A 25,879-nucleotide genomic window follows, 5' to 3' on the forward strand; every position below is an offset into this window, starting at 1 on the left:
CCGAACGCGGGGCGTACGGGCGTACGCAGCGCGTACCCGTACGTCATCGCTTACGCACTTCGGACGGGACGGGTTCCTGGGTTCGCGGGTCAGATGGGACGGGTCGGTAGCTTCGCATAGGGCGACGTGGTCGATCTGAGACCCTTCATTCGAGTACGCGGGGCGTTCAGGCGTACGCGGCGCGTACTTCGGCCCTAGGCTGACTCCTCCCTCGGATAATACCGAACTTTTAATAAAATTTATATTTAAATTATTTATCAAACTTCAAAAATTCATATCTCTTTCATACGAACTTCGTTTTCGACGTTCTTTATATCCCCGCGAAGGTGAGAGTACGATCTACAACTTTCGTTTAGATTCCGTTGACAAATTCCGAAATTATTTTTATTATTGTTTTTATTATTTAATATCAATCCATCGTGTTTAAGGAATTTCTTTGAAAACTCATAACTTCGCTATCTGAAGTCGGATTTGGGCGATCTTTTTACGCACGATCATGGTTCAAAGACATTAAATCATAGAAAGAAATTAAGTAGAACTTATTTATACATTTTATTACTCATAAGTGGTTACAATACTTGACTTATTAGGTCATTACAAAGAGTTAAAATATCGGGTTGTCACATCATCCCCCCGTTAGAGGGAATTTCGTCCCGAAATTTAAAGTAAGGGAACACTCGTGGACTAGGGAAACAGATGTGGGTACTTGCGTTGCATCTGATCTTCGCGTTCCCATGTGAATTCAGGTCCCCGCTTAGCGTTCCAGCGAACCTTCACGATGGGTATGTGACTTTGTTTTGTTCTCTTGACCTCACGGTCCATGATTTCCACTGGTTCCTCCACAAAATTGAGGCTCTCGTTGATCTCGATTTCGTCGAGTGGAATTACGAGAGTCTCGTCGGATATACACTTTTTCAAGTTAGATACGTGCAATGTAGAATGTACGTTACGGAGTACGCCTGGTAGATCGAGTTTGTAAGCTACAGGGCCGACTCTTGCAAGAATCTCGAAAGGCCCTATGTACCTCGGATTTAGCTTCCCACGCTTGCCAAAGCGTATCAAGCCCTTCCAGGGTGAGACCTTGATAAGGACTCGGTCTCCCACCTGAAATTCCAAAGGTTTCCTTCGTTTATCTGCGTAGCTCTTCTGTCGGTCTCTAGAGGCTTTCAATCGTTCGCGGATTTGAACGATTTTCTCTGTCGTTTCCCGGATGATTTCCGGACCGGTAAGAGTAACGTCGGAAGCTTGCCCCTTTGCTAGTTGGGTATCACCAACCTCAGCCCAGCACAGAGGGGATCTGCACTTTCGGCCGTAGAGGGCTTCAAATGGAGCAGCCTTGATGCTCGTGTGATAACTGTTATTATAGGAAAACTCGACAAGGGGTAAATGAGTATCCCAAGCCTTCCCAAAGTCAATCACGCAGGCTCGCAACATATCTTCCAGAGTTTGGATGGTTCTCTCACTCTGTCCGTCGGTCTGAGGATGGTAGGCTGTACTCATGTCTAGCCTTGTTCCCAGGGAATGTTGTAGTGATTGCCAAAATCTTGAGGTAAACCTACTATCTCTATCGGAGATAATAGATATAGGCACACCATGTAGCCGTACTATTTCCCTAATGTATGTCCTGGTCAGTTTCTCCATCTTGTCGGTTTCTTTGATAGGTAGGAAGTGTGCAGACTTGGTCAATCTATCGACGATGACCCATATGGTGTCAAGTCCACCCGTCGTCTTGGGCAACTTGGTTATGAAATCCATAGTGATCCGCACCCACTTCCATTCCGGGATCTCGGGTTGTTGCAATAAACCAGAGGGTTTCTGATACTCGACCTTAACCTTTGCGCAAGTAAGGCATTTACTCACGAAGGTACCAATCTCTGCTTTCATATTAGGCCACCAGTATAGCTTTTTAAGATCCAGATACATCTTATCTGAACCTGGGTGGACAGAATACCGAGTGTTGTGCGCCTCGGTCATGACCAAGTCTCGGAAACCACCGTGTTTCGGTGTCCAGATCCGATCCATGAAATATAAGGTTCCGTCACCCTTGGCTTCTAGATTCTTGTCCATTCCTCTGAGGGATTCACTCGTCACATTTTCAGGTTTCATGGCTTCGAGTTGGGCCGTCTGAATTTGTTTAGACAAGTGGGAATGGATGGTTATTGACAATGACTTGATTTTTCGACCAGAATATTCCTTCCGACTCAGGGCGTCTGCTACTACGTTGGCTTTACCCGGATGATAACGAATATCGCATTCGTAATCACTGAGTAGCTCGACCCACCTTCGTTGTCTCATATTGAGCTCCTTTTGATCGAAAATGTGTTGTAAACTCTTGTGGTCGGTAAAGATAGTGCTCTTCGTTCCATACAAGTAATGTCTCCAGATCTTCAGAGCAAACACCACTGCTCCTAGTTCAAGGTCATGGGTCGTGTAGTTAACCTCGTGTGTCTTCAACTGTCTCGAGGCATAGGCGATGACCTTACCTCGCTGCATCAGGACACATCCGAGCCCTTGATTCGATGCATCGCAATAGACTACGAAGTCTTCTATTCCTTCGGGCAGGGATAGTATTGGTGCGGTGCACAAGGCTCGTTTGAGTGTTTGGAACGCTTCTTCTTGTTTCTCTTCCCAGTCAAAGGTCATGCCTTTCTGGGTCAGGGTTGTAAGAGGCTTCGCTATTCGGGAGAAGTTTTGAATGAATCTGCGGTAGTAGCCAGCAAGACCTAGAAATTGACGAATTTCTGTCGGTGTCTTAGGTGCTGACCAGTTCTCAATAGCTCTAATTTTGGATGGGTCTACGTGGATTCCTTTTTCGCTCACCACGTGTCCTAAGAATTCGGCCCTCCGAATCCAAAATTCACATTTCGAGAACTTCGCATAAAGCTTCTCTTTTCGTAACGTCTCTAGAACTTGTCGCAGGTGATCACCATGCTCTTTCTTACTTCTGGAGTAGATCAGGATGTCGTCAATGAAAACGATGACGAACTGATCCAAATAAGGTCGGCATACTCTATTCATCAGATCCATGAAGACTGCTGGCGCATTGGTCAATTCGAATGGCATCACCACGAACTCGTAGTGTCCGTAACGGGTTCGGAAGGCTGTCTTTGGAACATCCTCCTCTAGTACTCGTAACTGGTGATATCCGGACCTCACATCAATCTTGGAAAAATAGTTCGCCCCTTGCAGTTGGTTGAATAGGTCGTCTATGCGAGGCAGCGGGTAACGATTCTTGACCGTCAGTTTGTTGAGTTCTCTGTAGTCAATACACATGCGGAATGATCCGTCTTTCTTCTTAACGAACAAGACCGGTGCTCCCCAAGGTGAGAAACTTGGTCTTATAAAGCCTTTGCTGAGCAGTTCGTTAAGTTGACCAGAGAGTTCCTGCATCTCAGCTGGTGCTAAACGGTAGGGCGACTTGGCTACTGGAGTAGCTCCTGGGACCAAGTCGATTCTGAACTCGACCTGTCGTTGTGGAGGTAACCCGGGTAGTTCTTCTGGAAAAATGTCGGGAAAGTCGCTCACTACCGGGATGTTCTTTAGTTCTTTCGTTTCAAGGCTTGTGTCGACGACGTGAGCAAGGAATGCATGGTATTCTTTGCGCAGATATTTCTGTGCTTGAATACTTGATATAATGCGAAGACCCGTACCAGGTTTGTCGCCGTAGACTATAAGAGTTTCATTTGACGAGAGGTTTAGACGGACTGCTTTCTCATAGCACATGATGTCGGCGCGATGAAGGCTTAACCAATCCATGCCAATGATAACGTCGAAACTTTTTATTGAGACTGGCATGAGGTCGATTGGGAATGAATGGTTATCTAAAGTTAGGGTACAACCTAGGTATATGCTACTCGTACTTTCGGTTTTTCCATTAGCCATTTCCACCGTGAATAGTTCTTTGAGTGCATGTGGTGGTTGAGCAAGCATGCGAGTGAATTTATGGTTTACGAAGCTTCGCTCCGCTCCACTATCGAATAGAATGCATGCATAGGAGTCATCGAGGAGGAACGTACCAGTCACTACTGTCGGGTCAGCTACTGCCTCTCCGTGGCCTATCGCTAGTACCCTCCCTGTTCCGCCAGTATTTTTCGTCTTGGGGCAGTCCCTTTTATAGTGGCCTGTTTCGCCACATCCATAGCATGTCGGGCTCGCGCCAGAGCCGGGGACTTGGGCGATCGGTCTCGCCTGAGATTTACAGAAACGGACTGTGTGTCCTCTCCTGTGGCAGTTAGAGCACTGCATTTCCTGGCAGGGGCCATTGTGGTGGTAGTTGCATTTGTTGCACTTGGGCGATCTTCTAGCATACCCACCCACCGGAGTAGTTGTAGCAGCAGGGGTTATTGCGGCATGTATCGCCACAATTTGCTGCTTCCTGGCCGCCTGTTGCTTCTTCTTTTCACCCCAGTATTTCCGTTTCGTATCAGCGGGTTTGGAGAGTTCCGGGGTGGCTAGGGTGGTTGTGATTTCAGGGGTTTTGACTCCGTGGTCAATGAGTCGTTGTGCCAACCGTTTGGCACTGTCGAAGGTAGCGGGGTTTGATGCTAGGACATTCCCCTGATACGGAGGTACAAGCCCCCATATGTACCTTTCGATCTTTTTCCCCTCAGTGGGAACCATGTTGGGGCAGAGGGCCACCAGTTCGCTGAATCTGGCGGTGTAAGCAACAATATTGGTGCCCTTCATGGTCAGGCTCCACAGTTCCTGCTCTAGTTTCTGGATCTCGCCCCTCGGGCAATATTCCTCAATCATGAGGTCTTTCATTGTTTCCCAGCCTATGTCGTTGGCTACGACAAGAGTTAGAGATTTAACGTGGCCGTTCCACCACGTTAGGGCCTTTCCTTCAAAAGTGCATGCGGCGTATTTCACTTTGCTCGCAGCAGGGCATGAACATATTTCGAAGACCGCTTCAGTCTTCTCGAACCATTGCGAGAGAGCAATGACTCTGCCGGTCCCATGAAAGGACTTCGGCTTGCAGTTGGTGAAATCCTTGTAAGAGCACTCTCTCGAGCGCACAGGGGTTTCAACCGGAATTGATTCCATCGGGGTTCCACCTCTGCTGGCATCAGAAGAGTGATACTGAGCCATGGCAGTTGCCACTGCTGCAGCTACGGCAGCATTTAGGGCTGCAGTATCGATGACCGGAGGCGGTGGAGGTGGTGGTGCAGGATTATTCCTGGGAGATTTGCGAGGAGGCATCCTTCAGCTATAAGTTTATAAAGGTAAGAAAATGGTAAGAATCAATTTGTAAGCAACGTGAGAGTGATACATGGACTAAATAACCATAGCCCAAACAGTTGTATGAGTGTTTGCAATCACAACAAAAAAAATGTTAGTAGGAAAACACAAATGTATAGATTTTTCCCACAATTTAGATAGATTTCAATAATACTGGTATTACTGATGTAATGAGTTTAATGAAAATTGACCTAACAGTAGGTCTTACATCATACCACATAGAAAAGTTTGACAGTTCTTAGATTCCTACTTAGAGTACTGAGAGTTTACATACAAGTGCTACTTAGAGCATATATGTTAAAGGCAAATCTTTAACCCAAAAGATAATGATGTATTAGACATCATCTAACGACGACGAATATTCCTTAGGAGGGCCCTAAGGTCTCTCATTTGACGGTCCATCTCTTGAAGGTGTTGCTCATGAGCACTTTGGCGAGTTCGGAGTTCCATGACTTCAGCTTGAGAGGCAACCAGATGTTGCTGTAGGGTTCCATTGGCTCTCCGGGTCCGTTCCATGTCTTCTTCAAGACGGTGGATGCGGACTGTGTTGACACCTGAGTTGGCATCAATTTGCATGACCCGGTCGATGGCTGCTCTACCTTGCTCGACATTACGAGCTATCCTGCGGATAATGACAGGCAGGTCTCGGTCAGCAGAGCCACCATTGCTGACGTTGTGAAAGCTTCGGTCCCCAAAGTATGGTAAGGGTTGACCATGTTCTTCACTCCAACGGTTCAAGTGGTTTGCCCATAGGGGAGTAGGATCTGTAAAAGCTGGTCGAGGGTTGTTGTTCGGGGGTTGTCCTACGAGTGGTAGGTTGTTGACTTCAGGCTCAGAGTCTGATCTATCTGAGAAGCCTTCAGCTTGATGATCATCCAATGGAATTTGGTGATCATCGTCAGACTCTGCTTCGAGCCTTCCTATGTTGCCTTCATTTGGAAAGTACGGGTTGTCGTGACGGAATCCATCCATTTAAATCTACGTGAGAAGAGAGGTATAAAGATATAGTATGTATGTAGTTAATAGCACAAAATACGCCTATAGTATTTTAAGTTTAAGTTCCACCGATCTTTTTGTGGCATTGTTGGTAAGTTTTTAGACTTGTTAACACATCACAACTATTCTAGGGCATATGCTAATCACTCCTCGGACCAGCATAGTTGATCAGGCTATGCCATTCCCAGGACTGACCATACATCCCCTAGCTTACCTGTGATATTTAACAATCGTAATACTTTTGTTTTTGTCGTTGTGACACCGGTTTTAGCATGAATGCAAACTAGTATACTTAATTAACTATTTAAAGTATGACTCCTGGTCAGAGTGTTTTAATCCCAAATGGGTTTATAGTTTAGTATATCTTTTATGGGTTGATATACTTGCTTCACTATAACCAATGCTCTGATACCAATCTATCACACCCCAGAACCAAGAATGGCGGAAACATTCTGGGGCGGAGGACGTCATGTGTAGTATCACAACACAGTAATTGTAAATAAGCAAACAACATCATCCATTGCATTAAATATAAACATTTTAATACAAGTGTGTTCCGTACAGTTTTAGACACCAAAAATATAATGTATATCAAAATAGTATGATGAGACTTGAATGCGCTCCATCTTCTCAAAAGCTAGCATCGGTACCTGTCTACTGATGACCTGAGAATACAAGTTATTTTGGAAGAGTTGATCAGCATTAAGCTGGTGAGTTCATAAGTATTTTAGTGTCGTGGTTCGTTTATCAAAAACGTTTTGAACCTGTTGCAAGTATGAGTTGTAAATGTATGTAAGTGTTTGTAAATGTTTGAATCTCTCAGAAAAACCTATATTTTCTGTTTAAAGTATAAAAGTAGCCCTTTACCAAGGCTTAATAGTTTGTATGCTCGTTTGATGTAAAAGTGTGAAATTTCCCAAGTGTAACTATCATTTAACAAAATATAGTTTGTACATTTAAGTTTAGGTGAGGCTATCACCAAAATGCAATGGGTAATTTCTTGTAGTACGGTAGTTTCGTTTTATATGAACTACTGTGGTACTAACTACCTTAAACCGGGTTTTTATTAAGGTATCGTGTGATAAGTTGCACCATACTATTGACTGGTAACATCGACAACGTATAGTCGAAAAATAGGTTATGACGTTTGGCACCCGTAGACCTGCCGGTCCCACTGTAGCTAACAGAAAGGTGTAGGATAGTCAATCCAGTATAGATCTATACGCAAACTCAACGCTCTCCCTCCAAGAGACGCTAGCTACAACCCGAGTCATGACAATTAAGACATGAACCCATACAGTGGATCACAATTGTTAAAGTATTCGTATGCATGTAATATAATATTACCCGTTCTAGTATCGTTGTATATGTTCTCTTAGTAATGAATATTGACTCATGAATGAACTGACTCGTTGATCTAGAAATCGTAGTAGTATGATCTCGTGTTACCCCGATGGTAACTTACAAATGATGTTTTGATAAGCATGAAAATTGGGAGTACCTTTATGTCTATACACGTATATATGACATATAACTAATATTGAAACGACCCTCGGATAGTCACCCGAAATTCCACCAGACCACATCCAAATCGAGGAAAAGGAAATAGGATAGGTGGCTTTCCTAAGCCCTTTAAACATTATTTATACAGTTATACGTATATAAGCATGCAAATTTATAAGTAGTAAAACAAAGTTTACAACAAAGCATTTGGTAAGTAAAAGAGTTTGTAAAACATTTTGAAGTAAAACAGTTTGAACAGTGATAAAATCATTGTTTTCTTAGTTATTAATCACATGTAATTAACACCGTCACATGTGACCGAAACAATAACTATAAGTGTTTAACTTGTATCCCCCCCCCCCCCCCATAAAGCATTTAAAAGTATTTAGAATAATTAAAACAGTTGATTAAGGGGGTATGAAACTCACTTGGAAATTCGAAGATAGCGAGCTCAAAAACCGGGCAGAGTTTCGTCTCGCGAAACGGATTTTCTCGGGATTCTCGGGAATCTCGGGAGTAAAATCGACCCTCGGGACTTGAGCAAAAAGACCAGAGCTTCGGGTTTGAACGGGCACGGAAATCGAGGCAAGATCGGGAGAGAAAGAGAGGAAATGAACAACATTTTCGGAAAGGCTCGCATCCCTTTTATAGGGTTGCTGAACCTCCTCCGAACGCGGGGCGTACGGGCGTACGCAGCGCGTACCCGTACGTCATCGCTTACGCACTTCGGACGGGACGGGTTCCTGGGTTCGCGGGTCGGATGGGACGGGTCGGTAGCTTCGCATAGGGCGACGTGGTCGATCCGAGACCCTTCATTCGAGTACGCGGGGCGTTCAGGCGTACGCGGCGCGTACTTCGGCCCTAGGCTGACTCCTCCCTCGGATAATACCGAACTTTTAATAAAATTTATATTTAAATTATTTATCAAACTTCAAAAATTCATATCTCTTTCATTCGAACTCCGTTTTCGACGTTCTTTATATCCCCGCGAAGGTGAGACTACGATCTACAACTTTCGTTTAGATTCCGTTGGCAAATTCCGAAATTATTTTTATTATTGTTTTTATTATTTAATATCAATCCATCGTGTTTAAGGAATTTCTTTGAAAACTCATAACTTCGCTATCTGAAGTCGGATTTGGGCGATCTTTTTACGCACGATCATGGTTCAAAGACATTAAATCATAGAAAGAAATTAAGTAGAACTTATTTATACATTTTATTACTCATAAGTGGTTACAATAATTGACTTATTAGGTCATTACAAAGAGTTGAAATATCGGGTTGTCACATTAAACATATATGGATCATCCATGGTTTGTCACATGGGTTTAGCCCAACCTAAGGAATCATGGATCATTGGCCCAAACCATAAGAATGAATGATTTACCAATCAACCCCTTATATTTAACTAGTTTCTTTTTTATCACATAATCAATTCCAAATTAATTCTTGATCAATACTAATTAAATAATATGATTTCATATGAATAGAACTTATAATATATTAAAAAATCATAAATAACCTTTTCACAAAAGTCTATCCTATCAAACTGTCCTGGTGATATGCAACCCAAATGGTCAATGCTACTCTTGGGTCAAGTACATACCAATAATAGTTATGGGCCTAGACACCTAATCCAAAAATTATAACCATAATAATACGACTAGTGGCCTATCGGTCTAACTGTAGATAACAGTTTAGGTGCGGGTTGTCAATCCTATATAGATCTATACACAAGTGTCACATTCTCCCTATAAGAGACGCTGGTTAAAAATCAGGACTTCAACGTGTACTCTGGTGGGTACGGTGAAGCAAATTGTCTCACAAAGTTATATCAGTCGAGTTATGTGTACGAAAAACTCTTTTGTTTGCAAATAACATAATTATGTCTTCAAATAATCATTTAAATAATAAAAACTGATAACATAGTTTTATGACACCCAACTATACCCATTATAGTTCATCCTGTTTGATTGTTGAATTTTTTATATAGTATTTTAGATAAATATAAGGTTGTCATTTTGTACTCAACATATATAGTCAATACATAATTTTTTGGATTATGACCCACCAAAATAGTATAAAGACCACAAAATACTCCTTTTTCTTAGAAAACTACCTTTATGTAGAAAGATTTAAAAACCATGTAGTTTTGCAAACCATAACCATGGAATGATTTTTATAACCTAGAATATTTTGTTCTCTTTGCATTCTTACAACAAGTAAAATAAATATTTGTAAAATGGCTAGTAATAAGGATATCTTGTGCATATAAGGGCTTATATTTCGACATTTAAGAATTCATGGAAATATACGTATAACAAACAAATTTTTAACTTGTACCCCCCCCCCCCACCCCACCAAACCAAGATCCCTAAGGAGGAGGGTATTCGGTCTCAAGGCCAAGAACTAAGGTGTGATTTCGGTCCATGGAGGCCGAGAGCTAAGGTTCTCGATTCCAGCCGAGAACCCTTGGTGCAAGGTTTTCGGTCCGAGCTGCTGGATGTTCTCGTTTGTGAGGATTCCTATCTTAAGACTTCTCTTTCCAAAATTAAGCACTTCAAATACAATTTGAGATTTCGAACGTCTTGATAAATCATGTTGATTATTAGGTGTTTATTATGAATACGATTTTCAAGGTGTGTGCGTGTGTGTCTATATATATATATATATATATATATATATATATATATATATATATATATATATATATATATATATATATATATATACAAGCATTGCCCTTTAAGGATCTATTGTAACAAGTTTTCATTGTGAATTCTCTTGTACATGGTTAATTTTTAGACTTGATCCGGCTCATTTTGCTAGTTGTCATAGCTTCTGTCTTGAGTATAAATATGACCATCATTATCAGATTAGAAGGTAAGATGATTCAGACGGTTCCTGATGGCAGAATAGCCTTCTAAAGGCGATTTCTAATACCTTTCAATGATTTTAGGAGATCTGAAGGTTGTGAAGCATCTCAATAACTTAGTTTAGAAGATTATTCAATTAACCTTTCTCTTTGTTAGTTTAGTTTTGTTTTTAGCCATGTCTAGCAAAAACCCTAATTTTCAGTTCTGCATTAGACTAGTAATTTTCATGTGATTAGTTTTCAGATATACTTTTTTTTTTGCGTTTCTATCTAGATTTTTCAGTTTTGAGCTTAATGAACGTTTGATTTTAATTATTGTTAGTCTAATCACCTAGCTAGGGTTTTTATCATTCTAGTTCGTCATATAATATAATCCATAATTGTTTTGTCAACTGGTAATAACTAACAAGTATCAGATTTGTTCCGTGTTTGGGATTTAACTTTGGTATAAACTGTATAAAATCATATATTTACGCTTCCAAGTTTGTGAGAAATATTGGGTATCTCTAGGAATTTTACACTGATCATAAAGATGCTTTTCTGATTTATTTAAGAGCTAGATTAATTGAACAATAAAAAGTTAGGGTTATTTCAAAGAGCTTATTTTGGTTAACTAATTTAGCTAAAAGAGATTATACTAGATCTTGTTAGTTTTTCTCAGTACAATTTTAGATAGAACACATTCTGAATAACCAATTTTAAACTGATTGCATGGGTAGGAAAATCGCAGTAGAACTAAAATCATTTTTATTATTGATTTTTTGTTTAGCTTATTTTCACTGTAATTTTTTAGTTTTTAGTTTAATTAAAAAAAACCCCTTTTATAATTTGTGTTTTATCCACTAGAATATGCCTGATCTAAAAAGGCATTGACCGTTAGGCAATGTCCCTGAGGATTTGACCCTGTTTTGCTGTGCTATATTATTAGTGCAACCAACAGTGATATTTTTTTTTAATACACCCACGACAACATGTTAACAAGAGATCCATACTATCTCGAATTCTAAAAATCTAATGAACTTACACTACAACTTCGGATATTGATCCTCCAATGAAAATACTTAGTTCATGCCCTTCTTGAGCTCATAATAATGATGATTGTCGCCTCCTGTGTCGATGCCTACAATCAGCTCAAACAGATACCCTTTAAATATGATTATCGGTATGCTAAATCGCATATGAGAAATCCTCTGTTTGCAATAACCATACAACAATAAAGAAACTACAATCCTTAGGTAGAGACATAACTAAAACGAACATAATGCCTCACATATAATCACAAATATTACAGGCATGAAGGAGCTGAATATGATATAAAGATGTGACAACATTTGATGGAACTCGGGTCTCCTTGGCATGTAACTGAAACGCTCGACCCATCACAATTGGAGCATCCACCCTACCCTTTCGGCTATCGATAATCCTATGTGTATCTAGAGCAGGTACCTCAACCACTCCACTCATCAGCCTCAAACATTCAGCCATCTTGTGGCCCACTTTATTGTAGTGAAAACATAACAGACTCGATCCCTAGGGAAATCTCTGCTAATATGACCAATTCTGCCACACTTGTAACAACCCATACCTCTAGATCGACATACCTCATCATGCGGTTTCCATCACTTTTCGTAAAGACCATAACCTTGCTGGCCTCCAGGTTACAAATAACCGATCTTAGGCTTCTTAGCCGATCCCTCTGCTAATACGTACTATGAACCCAACGGAGATCTCTCCATGAAACGAATCATGAACTCATCCCATGACATAGCCTCCAATTCATAAATCATAATAGATTATGCAATCAAATCCCAATAGCTCTTTTCTGCATAATGGAAAAGGTCTATAGCAAACCGAACCTTAGCTTCTATGTGATAGGGACCGATGTAGAAGAAAATCTCCATCTCCTCAATCTAATGTGAACTTAGAACGCTGGCATTCCTCTCACAAACCATAAAAGGCTAATATATAGCTATTTCAGCAGGTGATGTGATAAACTCATACATCCCCTCATCAAGCGGCTCAACACCAAATCTTCAACATGAATCAGAACCATAACATCCTCCACGAGTGCTCATCACCATACTTGAAAGTGACAATACAATTATCAGAACCTACCCAAAGAATCGTCATTCTATAGGCTTCTTAGAATCTCCATGACTTTCCTTGATTCGAGTAAAGATCTTGTGCTTTTAGTAGTACGGGCCCAATACCACATTCCACACCTATCCATACTTAGCTTAAGAATCATCTCGAATCCTCCAAGTCACCTTCTCATAATGATACTCCCAATAACCGCTAAACAACACACCACTCACACAAAAGCACTTCCTAGGCTCTCCTAGGATCCCCACCCCACCTTGCCATCAACTGTTGATGAACTCCAAGTAGTGTCAGCTAACTACTTCATGAATACAATTACATGTAGCAAAACTTAAATAGTCTTTTGACTAAAAGAACCAAGCCTACAATGGTAAACGAGAGCTGCGCAATATGGTTAAATTAATCATTTTAACATTATTTATCCTTTCAGCATGTAACTTATAATATTCGTTTAATAGTTATCTCACATCAATAAGAGTCCCACAAAACACAAAGCAAGCAGCATTTGAGCAGAAACACTCACAAGCCATAAAACAATCAAAGGACATCCTCAACTCACTCGCTGCTACGATGCTAGTAACTTCCACTAACACTATCGGTTGCCTTATGCATGCAAATTATACACAATACGATATCAAATAGATTGTCGAAAAAATGAGTCTACCCTAAGACCACAACTAGTCGAGGAATAGGAAATAAGGCTAAATCAATCATTCTAGGGCTATATGATCCTAACTGTATATAATTCTTAAACATACACTTAACAATCAATTCTATCAACATAAACTCCAAATCTGATTTAGCATCCAATTCCCCCTAGACTAAAAGTCATCACAAATCATGATATTCTATCATGCAACTCCTAAAGGTAGCATACAACATAACATCATGTATGGGTATTCGGGGAATCACTTACTTGAGCTCGGATGATTATATGCATCATATTCTTTTCTTTACAAAAAACATTTCAGAAAAAAATATTTTCTTTCAAAAAGACTACCAATTCCTCGGTGTGAGTTCTGATACATCCGAGAGCGTGTCTGAATCCTTCAAACCAAGGCTATGATAACAACTTGAGACATCCCAAAATACCAGTAAAAAAATTCATTTTTAAACATCGAATCATACAACCAATTATTCCAAAACCAAACAGAGTAAAAATGTATTTTCAAACATTAGATATCTCAAAAAGTAACTAATGCGGAAAAACCCAATAGAGGATGTGGTGCAGTCAGACCAGGCCCTTCCCTATGAATCTGGAAATACCTAAAAAAATTTGAATAAAAAACCGTAAGCACAAGGCTTAGTTAGTTTCACAAAATACCACATACCACATAAATAGGCCTAGAAGGACATATAACTAAATGGGCCCAATCCAACATATATAAATGGGCCCAACCCAACATAATAATGGGCCCAACCCAACATACATACTAATGGCCCATCCTAACATAATACTAGGTCCATTCCTACATACATAACAATGGGCCTAACCCAACATATAATCAGCCCAGCCCAACATACAAATAGGCCCAGGCGAACATACATAATAATAGGTCCAACCTTGCATACAAATAGGCCCAACCCAACCTACATATATAAGAGTCACAAAGGCAACTAGTACAATCTAGTGGGCTGACATTGGTGCCTTCGACCCACGAGCACAGTGAAAAGACTCACATGCACTCTAAAGACAAGATAAACCACCACTAACGCTAGTGATATCAAGACTCCCTTACTGAACTTCTCCATAATAAAACCCTAATTAACAATTAAGGAAATTACTAACTCATGAAAGGTCTTGGCTTATAGCTAAACCTCCTTTAGGCAAATGAGCATTTTTCCATTACTAAGTCTCAACATGGTTGACCCAAACTCAAACTGGACAAAAAGTGAATGATCAATAAATTTAACTTACACCCTACATAACTAAACTATGCCCTAGATAGAGCTACACCTTGCGTAGAGAGGCTACGCCCTGCATACATCCCCTGATCCTAAAAACTTTTTTTAAGCTCTTAATATAGCAAGACAAACTCTCCATCTCACAGATCTGATTTAGATCAATGTCTTAATGGATAAAGTCTCTGACTTCATCCATTTGCATGGCCAAGAACGCACAACCAAATTGTAAGTACAAGATGCCACCTTTTTCTCATGAACTCATGTGTGGCCGAATAAGAGTGTCCATGCTCTCATTTTTATGACTCTATAATCTTAAAACATTAAAAAGAGGCATTCAAATGGACTAGAGTAACCCATACTCCCAATGACCAAGGTTAAGGGATAAAAGAATAAAAACCCATGAGCTAATTAGATCTAACAAAAGGAGTATCTAGATGTAAGCTTTATACATTCTAGAGATAAATGATGAAGTGCAAAGTCTGGATCTACGAAGCTTGGAGCTCACACTTGCTTCTTCGATGACCTTCTTCAAGAATGCACACAAAATTCCCATTAATGCATCCAAAACTCACAATTGGTGGATAGGGTTTCAAAAGAATTACAAGTAGTGATGGAGGCTGGTAATTGGAAGGGTTCCAAGAAGTTAGAACCCTTAAATAGGGCTTAAAACCTTAGGATTAGGGTTTTGGTCAGTAGCTTGTACACCCTGCATAACCTAAGTTATGCCATGTTCAACTCATTAAAAACGCGATCTGATTTTAGCATTTGTGTTGTGTGTAGCTCCCATACGCTCTACGTAGCTCAAAACGTTCACCTTACAATTCAACTTCGAACAAACATAACTTCTTCATTTCAACTCTATTTTCAATGTTCTTTATATGCAAAAAAAAAAGATATTGACAAGCCCTACACTTCTATCTAGTTACTTTTGGCTTAAGACATGTCGAACTAAAAACCATAACCCACTCAAGAAGCCTAACATATAACTTTTCCCATTTTATCATTTGGTTCCATCACACGAATCAAGGGATTAGATCTAATAACCAATATTACTAACCCTCAATAAGGTCCAAACTTTACTTCTTTAAAGCCCAAAGTCTTTACATGATCAGATTACGGTCAACGAGCCATAAATTAAGGAATGTCCCAAAACAAGGTGTTCCAAGATGCACAAACTTTATGGATTTAAAATTGCTACTCGCTTCCAAGCACCTCAAAGAAACCTTAGTCCTCACAATTTAGGCATAAAACATGGAAAAATAAGGTCCAAAGGTAAAGAGAGGTTCAAATCAAATTAGAGGATGATAGGCTTTTCTGGGATCTCTGTAAGGAGTGATGGAGGCGGAGAATGAGCTAACCTTAGGGGTTTTGGTGCTTAAATAACCTCCAAAACCCTAAAAAGACTTTCTGGCCATGGGTCGGGACCGTCGTGTCCTTAATAGGTGCCCTGCATCCACTTGCGAATAAATCTAGTTTTCAGATTTTAAACAATTGATCAAGAAAACCTAATTAAATTATGCATCCAGAAAAGGATGTTACATGTTACCTAAAAGGGTGAGTATGCCCTTTTCGCTGACTTTTAAGCGAGTTTGAACCACTAGATCGACTAGAAAAATATGTAAAACTAGGTTCTAAACCACAATAGCATCTCCCGAAAGGGTGATTGTGCCTTTTTTGTTGACTTGTAAGTGAGTTTGAACCATTAGATAGACCTTAATTTACTTTTTTTTTACAAATAAAACTTCTAAATCGATCTACTAAACCACAATAACATCTCATCAATCGATCAGTTGGTTGACATTACAACAAATTGTAAATGTAATGACATAACAGAGAATAAAAAAACTCGATGTCAAAATCAAAATTTTAAGGTAATATAGTGACTGTCTTCCAATTTGAATTTCAGTGATAAAATCAAAATGTTGTTAAAGTTAGTGACTTTATTGCAAGTTAGGAAAACTGCTGCTTATCTAGATAACATAGAGAACCACTCATTTGATTGATATTGCAACAAAATTGTAAATATAATGACATAATTAAAAGAAATCAATTTCAAAATCAAAATTTTATGGTAATATAGTGACTTTCTTGCAAAAAGACACTTTTCTGCGAAAGAGACTAAAAAAGGTGGGGGTCGAAACAAAAAGACCCTTTTCTACAAAGGGAAAAAATTTCCGTATTTCTATCTATCACAGCTCCATTCCATTATAATATATATATATATATATATATATATATATATATATATATATATATATATATATATATATATATTGCTCTTCTATAAGTCTAAAATAAATCATACAACCTTTTAATCATATCATATGATTATATAACTAGCTATACTCTCTAGTTTTTATTATTTTTATGAAACTATAATCCCCCAAATCAATACATGTGTCATATAGTATATATTTTGTAACATCTCGAGTTCAGGGGTGCAAAGTTCGGGGTTTAAAGTGAAAATGTGAATGATCAACTCGGCGAGTCCATGGGTAGACTCGGCGAGTAGGGTCGTGATTCTGGTCGCGTGTCTAGTGGCCAACTCGGCGACTCGGTGGCTGGACTCGGTGAGTTGGTGTTGTGTGGAGAAAAACCTAATCCCAGGGATTTGGCCCTATATAAAGAACATAATACCCTATCCCTAGCTTCTTTGCTCTCCCTTGAAGTCCAGAAACCCTAATAATCGTTGTGAGAGAATTAGAGAACATTTGGATCTTGAAGGAGTGTTTGTTGAAGTGATCTTTGAAGATTAAGAGGCTTGGAGCAAGGGGCTTTTCAAGGTTTTGACTTATTCTTCTGTTGGAGCCTTCTTTTGAGTTAATGATTCATTGCTTGAGCTGTTATCCATCTAGATCTATCATTTGTGGGATTTTTTGGTGTATATCTAGTGCTATCTTGAGTGTGGAGGTTAGATCTGAGGTTGCTACCTCAGATCTAGAATAGTGATGATCCAAAAGAGCATAAAGTCCCTGTTCAAGAGTTGTTGATGAAATCTTTTAGCCCCAAACCTTAGCCCAAGAGTGTATTATGCTTAGATCTCCTTGGATTCATGTAAAGTTTGCCACTTTACATGATGGATGGCTTGTATAAGAGTAGATCTATGGATTGGAGACCCTGCATGGCTTGGAAAGCCTCTGTATAGGTTAAGAGCTAGTGGTACTCGGCGAGTCACATGGGTGTACTCGGCGAGTTGCATGAAGATAGGAAGAAACTCGATGAGTTGGAAGAACAACCCGGCGAGTTGGTTGAAGATAGCCTTGGACTCGGCGAGTCTGTTCTTCGACTCGGCGAGTCTGGTCTTCAGGTCCTAACCTTTTCTGCTTAAGCTGAGAATCGGTGAGTCAAGGGATGACTCAGTGAGTTGAGTACGGTTTGAATCAGAGTTGTGGGACTCGGCCAGTCTTGGGGCGACTCGGCAAGTAGAGTCAATCAGGAGGGTTGACTTTGACTGTGGACTTTGACTTTGACCAAGAGTGGACCAGTTGACTTCCAGGGGTATTTTGGTTGTTATTAGTATTTATTGGTTTCAGTGATTCAGTGGTGGAGTTCGTGACAGTGGTCAGAGCAGCATGATCTTGTTCTTCAGTCAGCAGTAGCAGGTGAGTCTTCTCACTATACGTTACCTAGAGTGGTAATAGAGTTATGTGACAGAGTTATTGTATGTTATCTATGCTATGTGTGGCACTGCATTATTTCTATGTGATTTAAGATGTGTGTATATCAGAGTTAGGACCGGAAGGTCCACAGAGCTAGGACCAGAGGATCTACAAAGTTAGGTTTAGAGTTATGTGCCAGTGTAATTGTATGCTATTTATTTTTTGAGATTTATTGTGATATGTGATATGCAAGATTCTAAGTTATCAGAGTTAGGACCTTTGGGTCCATAGAGTTAGGACCAGAGGGTCCACAGAGAGTTGGGACTGGAGGGTCCCACTAAGACATACATACCAGAGGATCAACAGAGTTATAGCCTTGAGTGGCTAATGTGTTAGAGTGGTATTTTGGGGAACTTACTAAGCTTAGTGCTTACAGTGTTTTGTGTTATGTGTTTCAGGCTTCTCAGGTTCACGGGACGGTACCAGCTCGATTGTACACACTGGGGGAAGCGTTTGTTTGATGATCCTGATTTATTAATTGATTGAACAAAAGAGTTATGTATTGTAAATTAAACAAATGGGATTTTTATGAAAAACATCAAAGAGATAAACTATTTCAATTTAAAAAAAAAAAAAGAAAAAAAAAAAGAAAAAAGAAAAAAAAAAGTTTGAAAAATTACGGTGTTACATATTTAATAACCAAATTAGTAAATAATTAATCAGTTAGAGCTAAATTTTGTAAGGTATGACTCTATATCATTTAACAATATATTTATCTTTGTGTGTTGGACTTGTGTGTATGTGTGTTTCTCTTCATATTGGTAGTATGGTTTGTAGAAATCAAAAGCCTGGAAATCATGTCGGTTATTGTTTCCAAAATTCAAGTAAAAGGTTAAGTGGAATCAATAGGTTATGATTTTTTTTGTATTATTTCTTGAATTTTATATGAAAGAGAGATCTTTTGGGTGTAGGTGTGAGTGTGGGTGTGGATCTCATATTTTTTATTTAATAAAACTTAAAACTAAAAGGAAAAAAATATATATTGAAAGAGAAAAATAGCCTTTCAAGTTGATGAGTAACCGGAACAACAACAAATGTCCTAGTTAGGGGACCAAATCTACAGGTTGAAAAGGTTTTGGACAAAATCCAAGAAAAATTGCAAACCATGGGACTGATTTTACAATTTTCTAAAAAATATATAAAAAGTGTAGTAAGGCAAAGTAGTATTGTTTTAACCGAAGTCGAAACAAAAGAGTACAAGGACTCTCAAAGTGGAAAAACAAAAAATTGTGATGAAACATTTTTACCGAATGACAAGCATGATTTTATTAATTAAATCTATATCTCTATCAGTTTAATATTTAAAACCTAATCCGTCGAAAATTTGTCAAAAAAAATATATTTTTTATTTATATTATTTTCTCTAGCACTGATATATTACATATTTATCATCATACATGATCATGTTCCATTCCTCTATATTCATACGCATAAATCAAAACATTATCGTAAACTCTGAAATGAATTAAAATATGTGCACGTACGAACATTCATAACTCATCTTCTGCTAATCGGAAACCAACGCTCATGAAAAGAAGATTGGTGAGACACCATATAAATAAGGAAAACAAGCACAATGGCTACACCCCATGGAGACCCTCCAGCTCGATGAAATGAATCTTTCTCAGGCAAAGGCACTAAGGACGGGAACCATGGCCTTTCACCACTAGATAGCCAGTGAACAAGAAGCAAAAGCACGACAGGAGTGAGCATGAGGAAGATCTTCAAGTTGTACAAGAAGCTCTCAACCTTTGGCTCATAGTTGAGGTACCAAGTGAAGCATAAGAAGAGGAAAACAACACAAAGGAAGAAGAAAAAGTGGATTGGGATAGAAAGTTGTCGGATGTACTCATAGTAGGATACCTTATTATCGTTGTTGTAGTACCTAGCCATGTTTCGGAGGATTTTTGCTTTGAAAATGAAAGACAGTGTGTGTTTATGTATCAGGTAGGAATGTTTATTGAGAGATTGAGGAGGAAATGAGATTGTGTATTTATAGGTAAACATAGCATTATAAAACAATCATATTTGTCTACAAAAAATTTGAATATATTATGTGGTTTTGCTTGGCATTGGGAAAGTAGAGACCTTTATTTTGGTTAAAGGGAATCCATTTATCAAGAAGGAGTTGTAGGGCTTTCGAGCCTTTGAGTCTTTCATATTCTTTACGAAATTGTTGTTAACCAACAACAGAACGCCACGTAACACCGACCATGGACACGAATCTTGGGGAATGGTTAAATAAAATGCGATTGTTAACTTGTAAATGGAAAGACTTATATTTATTTACCGAGTTTTAATATAGAAAAAAAAATAAAAATAAAATAAAAAAGAGACAGAGAGGTTAAAAGAAAAAAGAGAAAAAGAAAATTATATTTTGGAATGGATTATATTTATTTACCGAGTTATAATAACGAAAAAAAGAAAAAAAATTAAATAAAAAGAAAAAAATAAATAAAAATGAAAGAAACTTATATTTTGTAATTGAGAAAAGACAAAATTGCCAAAATGGTCCCTGTGATATTCATTTTTTTGGAGTTTTGTTCAAATCCCGATTTTTTTGAATTAGTAGTCTTTTAAGCTAGTTTCCTTACGTTTTTGATCCCTCTAAATAAGGAAATGACTGTAATTCCTTTAGGGTATTTATTTTCCATTTTTCTTTTAACTCTCTTTAAATCTAATAACAATATATTTATTTTAATAATTAAAAAAATAAGAAAGGACTCACATTCTCTCTCTCTCCGCATCTTCCACCCCGCTACTCTTCACTGTTTAGGTTCATAGCATCTTCTTTCTCTTTCAAATTCATCTTTTTCGGAATCCAAATGGGGTTTTCTTCGATGCATATGTTGTAGAAAATGGATGGAATCCCCAAATCTCTTAGGGAACAAAACTCGATGTGGGTATCCCTTCCCCCATTTCATTTTCAGGAACGCCATTTGCAATCCTGAATACAGAAAAAAAAAAATACAGAGTATAAATGAAACGAGGATATCATAAAGTAGATTCAATGTGATACATACGTGAAGTTAGCAACGGGAAATCCAACGAAGAACGCATTGCCTCTCAACTCGTTTCGATTTCCATTAGTCTCCGAGGATTTCCATTAAACCTCAATCACCCATAAATATACTTTGATTCAATCTCCTTGTTTTTAAACCACACTTTTGCTTATCCTACAGGGCGTTGGAGGAAGCAGGAAAAGCATGAGGCAAGGCGTTGTCAGGAAGAACGCTGCATAAATCTTGCCCGCCAACTGTTCGACCAAATGTATGTGTTTCTGATTGAGTTATGATCGACCAAAGGGAAGGGGCTGTGAAGATCGACCGAAGGAAATAGAGAGGTCTCTTGGTGGTTACTTCCTTGTCTGATTAGAAGATAACACAAAGGGAGGGAGAGGGTGGAGCAAATCGGAGGCAACACAGCAGGTAGTGGATGGAGACAATGGGGCTATTGCCTTCGATCCATGGTGATAGCGGGGGGCATGGGGTTGATTGGGGTGGTTTTGTGAGGCAGATCGTGAAGAAAGGGGAGGGATTCGTCGAGACCGGTGCTCCTTTGTTGGTCGAATCTCGTCACCGGCTCTCACGAATCTACTGAGCAAAGCAGCTGCAATTGGTGGTTGGGCAGTGGTTGAAGCAGGAAGAACGTCCATTGTTGCTTTGGCTGCGATCAAGAAGGGGCAGGGGAGAGAGAGAGATGTGGGCCCCATAATTTTTATTAATCAAACTTTAAATTAAATAGCAAAACCATAAAAACATATTAGAAGGGCATTTTAGTCTTTTTAGTTTTCTGAAGGACAAAAAACGCAACGAAATTAGTTTAAAAGGACCACCAATTCAAAAAAATCGTGGTTTTGATAAAAATCCCGAAAAAATGCATACCACAGGGACCATTTTTGCAATTTTATCTTAAGAAAATTACTAAACTAACCAAAAACTTTAATAATTGGCTACTCTTTTTTTTCAAAACCCATCACCCTATAATATGTATATGTTTATTTTTTTTAGATTGCCTCATTTGACATACTTGTTTCTTTGAGACAACTACTACTTTCTCTCAATGGAGGCACCAAAGAACAACGAGTTATGTGTTGTTATTGGCTGGAATTTACCATATTATTGATTAGGAGTAGTTTTATTTTTTTTCCAAAAAAAAAAAAGTAAAAAAATGAAACCATAGGCTTCATACGAAACATGCGGTGTAAAGCCTACAATGCATAGACTGTGTATTGTATACTTATACACCGTAGGTTTCTCCCCAAAACCGTAGGTGTCTCCTTGAAATCGTATTTTTTTTACCTACGGTTAGGAAGATCGTAGGCCATCGAGAGCATAATGTAGTTTTCTAAATGTAGTTTTCTAAAATCCTACGGTTTTGATTTCCAAATCTGAAAAAAAAAATGTTTAAAATGAAACCATAGGTGAAAAGGCAAAAGAATGGACAACCCTAATTGGCTTTGGTTTGGTAGCTATTTTGGGACAGTTGTTAATTTTTTTACCAAAAATGGATAATTAATTAATGTTTTTGGCTCGTTATAATTTGCTCTTTGTATTTTTGTTATAAAGAGAATTACAAGTAAAAGTAAATATTTTATTATTTAAGTTCTTTCAAACTAGAAGAAAAAATAGAAATGAACGTTTTCTTTTCATTTCCTTTGGTTTTCTTTTCATTTCCTTTCATTTTCTTCGTTTAGTGCTACTTTCATTTCTTCTCACTTTCTTTCCTTTTCTTTCTTTTGATGTTTTTTATTCATTTAAAATTGTGTTTAACCAGTGAAATGAGATTAGTTTTCACTTTGAAACCATTAGATTCAATATTCAATGTGTTAAAATATTATATTCATTTCACTTTATACAATATAGGACAAAAATCTAAGTTAACATTTTGTTTTCGTTTTTTATTTATTTTAAAAAGTTAAACAAATATTTTTTTTGTTAGATAAAGTTATCGGGTATGCTCACCACTAACCACTAATGTGGTGGATATCACGGTTAAGAAAATAGATTTTGGCGTGAATAGCCCTGAGGGGTATAATCTCATTATATAGAAACACTTCACAAGTAACAAGATAAACAATCAGATCCTAAAACTTTGGATCTAATCTTTACAACAATGTTATATAAACATTTAAATATGAGACTTATCTATTATCCATTTTACATTCCCCTTCAATCTTAACTACAGCAAGGTTAAGATTGTTACATAAACATTCCAACATATTCCTTGTAGTTGGCTTTTGTGAGACCATCTGCTAATCGATCATTAGATGATATAAATCATACATCCAAATTGCCACCTTTTCTCTAACAAAATGAAAATCAACTTCTATGTGTTTTGCCCTAACATGAAACATCGGATTTGTTGTTAAATACGTGGCTCCCAAATTATCACACCACATAATGGGTGCTCTTGTTTGAACAACTCCCAACTCCTTAAGTAATGTTTGTATCCAAGTTGCTTCAACTGTACCATTTGCTAGTGGAGGTGACACATGTCTATTACTTTGGATAGCGGATGAGGAAGAAATAGATGGTGAATTTAATGTAGGAGATGGCAACGGAGTGATAGCTGACATACTATCAGTTGGTGTTTCAGGCTCCGGAGAAACTGAAGTTGAACTGGCTAGTTCTGATTTTCTGTGCTCAGGTAATGGTGACTGTGAGTTGTCATATGTGGTAGGCATGGGTACCATAGGAAGCGATGATGTCACTTCTAGATGATATGGTACTGCAACTGCATGAGAATCATTATCATATAACAGTGATAAGTCACAGTTTCTCATATGATCATTAATAATTGTCGGTTCTTTTTGAGGATATGAGACCTAGGTAGAGTGATTAGATGGAGATGATGAGCAATTAGTATTAGCTAAAGGAAATTACGACCTATCAAAAAAAATATCGCGAGAGATATAGATACGAATCGTAGTTCTATCCAAGCACTTATACCCTTTATGGAGTGAACTATATCCCAGAAAAACACGTTGCTTGGATCGAAAATTAAGTTTTCGATTATTGTACTTCCTAAGACTCGACCAACAAGCACACCCAAACACGCGAAGAAAAGAATAGTCAGGTTCGATTTTAAGAAGACGTGTGATAGGTGTAAGGTTGTTAAGATTTCTATTGGGCATACGATTGATAAGGTTACATGCAATTAAGAAAGATACATCCCAAAATCTAATAGGAAGTGAAGAGTGTGCAAGTAGTGATAACCCAGTTTCAACAATATGACGATGCTTGCGGTTAGCCACACCATTTTGAGAGGAAGTATGTGGGCTTTAGACACGATGAGCAATTCCAGAAATTTTAAAATAGTTATGGTGTTTTTTGTATTCACCACCCCAATCAGATTCTATACATTTTATTTTGGCATTTAATAGGCGTTCCACATGAGTTTGAAAAGTATAAAACACTTGGTCAACATCTTATTTATTTTTAATAAGATAGATCAAAGTAAAACGGTTGTAATCATCCAAAAAACTGACACAATATCTAAAACCTCCACTAGACGTCTGAGCTGGTCCCAAAACATCAGTATGAACCAGCTCAAGAGGAGATGAAGTGACACGACCTGAAATATGATAAAATAATTGGTGACTCATAGCCCATTAGCAAGCATCACAAACAAATGAATCTCAAGAAAAAGAATAACCTATTCTATTCAACTTCAAAATAGACTTGACTACTATGGAATTCTGATGACCAAAACTCCCATGTCATTGAGATGATGAGACTTTGACACTGGAAAAAGATTAATGGTGAGTACGATTGATAAGTACTGGATAGAGTCCCCCTTTAGTTCTACCGAGCAGGATTGTTTTCTTCATGGCAATGTCCTTAACAAAAAATACATTGGGATAGAGTTCAATAAACACATTGTTATCTGTGACAAGTCTGAGCAGATAAAAGTTTTTTGGTAATATGAGGCACATGAAGAACGTTCTTGAGAACAAGGGATCTATCAATATCGGGAATTAATGAAAGATCAATATGAGAAATAGAAAAACCTGATCCATTTGCCACCTGAACTTGATCCTTCCCAGTGTTAGTCGATCCAAATCATTAGTAAGATCATTTGTCGCTCCACATTCCATAAACAAGCCACTATCAGGATGATAGCCTCCTAGAGTCACACTATTTCCACTGCGAAAATCATCAACATGGTAAGAGTGATTGAACCTCTTTCTACAAGTTAAAGTTATATGACCTTGTATTCCACAAACTTGACACCGTGGCCCACCATTGTTTCTTCCACGACCACGACCACGTCTTCTGCCATCAATGCCTCTATAGTTTCCTCTGTGATAGTTGTTGGATGCGTGATATCCTCCGCTATTATTGTTGTTATTGTTGTTAAATTTGCAACATGGTGCACTTGGTTCTAGGCGAGTCACACTTTTTGCTGATGAAGTGAACTCGAATGTATTTCCCACAACTTTAGATTGGGCTTCACGAGCAACCAAGTAAGAGTAGAACTCAGGCAATGTTACCTTTCGTTCGTCGCTTAGAATTGTAATGGTTGTGAAGATCTCACTATGATCGGGACCTAATCCGGCCAAAATGTACCCGATTACTTCGTCATCATTCATGGGTAG

At 38.5% G+C, this 25,879-nt stretch overlaps 1 protein-coding gene and 1 long non-coding RNA gene across 2 annotated transcripts; both read right to left on the bottom strand.

Annotated features, from left to right (window-relative positions):
• Window positions 1–6,795: 6,795 nt before the first annotated feature.
• LOC145001702 (uncharacterized) lies at window positions 6,796–21,906 on the bottom strand. Its single transcript, XR_013661688.1, has 3 exons — window positions 21,303–21,906; window positions 21,008–21,226; window positions 6,796–6,899 (listed from the first exon to the last, which is right to left on the bottom strand). It is a non-coding gene; the product is annotated as an uncharacterized LOC145001702 (long non-coding RNA).
• LOC145001686 (uncharacterized) lies at window positions 19,615–20,297 on the bottom strand. The gene has a single exon (XM_078961032.1). It carries the CDS (start codon window positions 20,284–20,286, stop codon window positions 19,777–19,779), a length of 510 nt encoding a protein of 169 aa, XP_078817158.1. The 5' UTR covers window positions 20,287–20,297; the 3' UTR covers window positions 19,615–19,776.
• Window positions 21,907–25,879: the final 3,973 nt, after the last annotated feature.

The sequence above is a fragment of the Lactuca saligna genome, chromosome 6, assembly GCF_052625555.1.
Source record: "Lactuca saligna cultivar CGN05327 chromosome 6, ASM5262555v1, whole genome shotgun sequence".
NCBI classification, from domain to species: domain Eukaryota; kingdom Viridiplantae; phylum Streptophyta; class Magnoliopsida; order Asterales; family Asteraceae; genus Lactuca; species Lactuca saligna.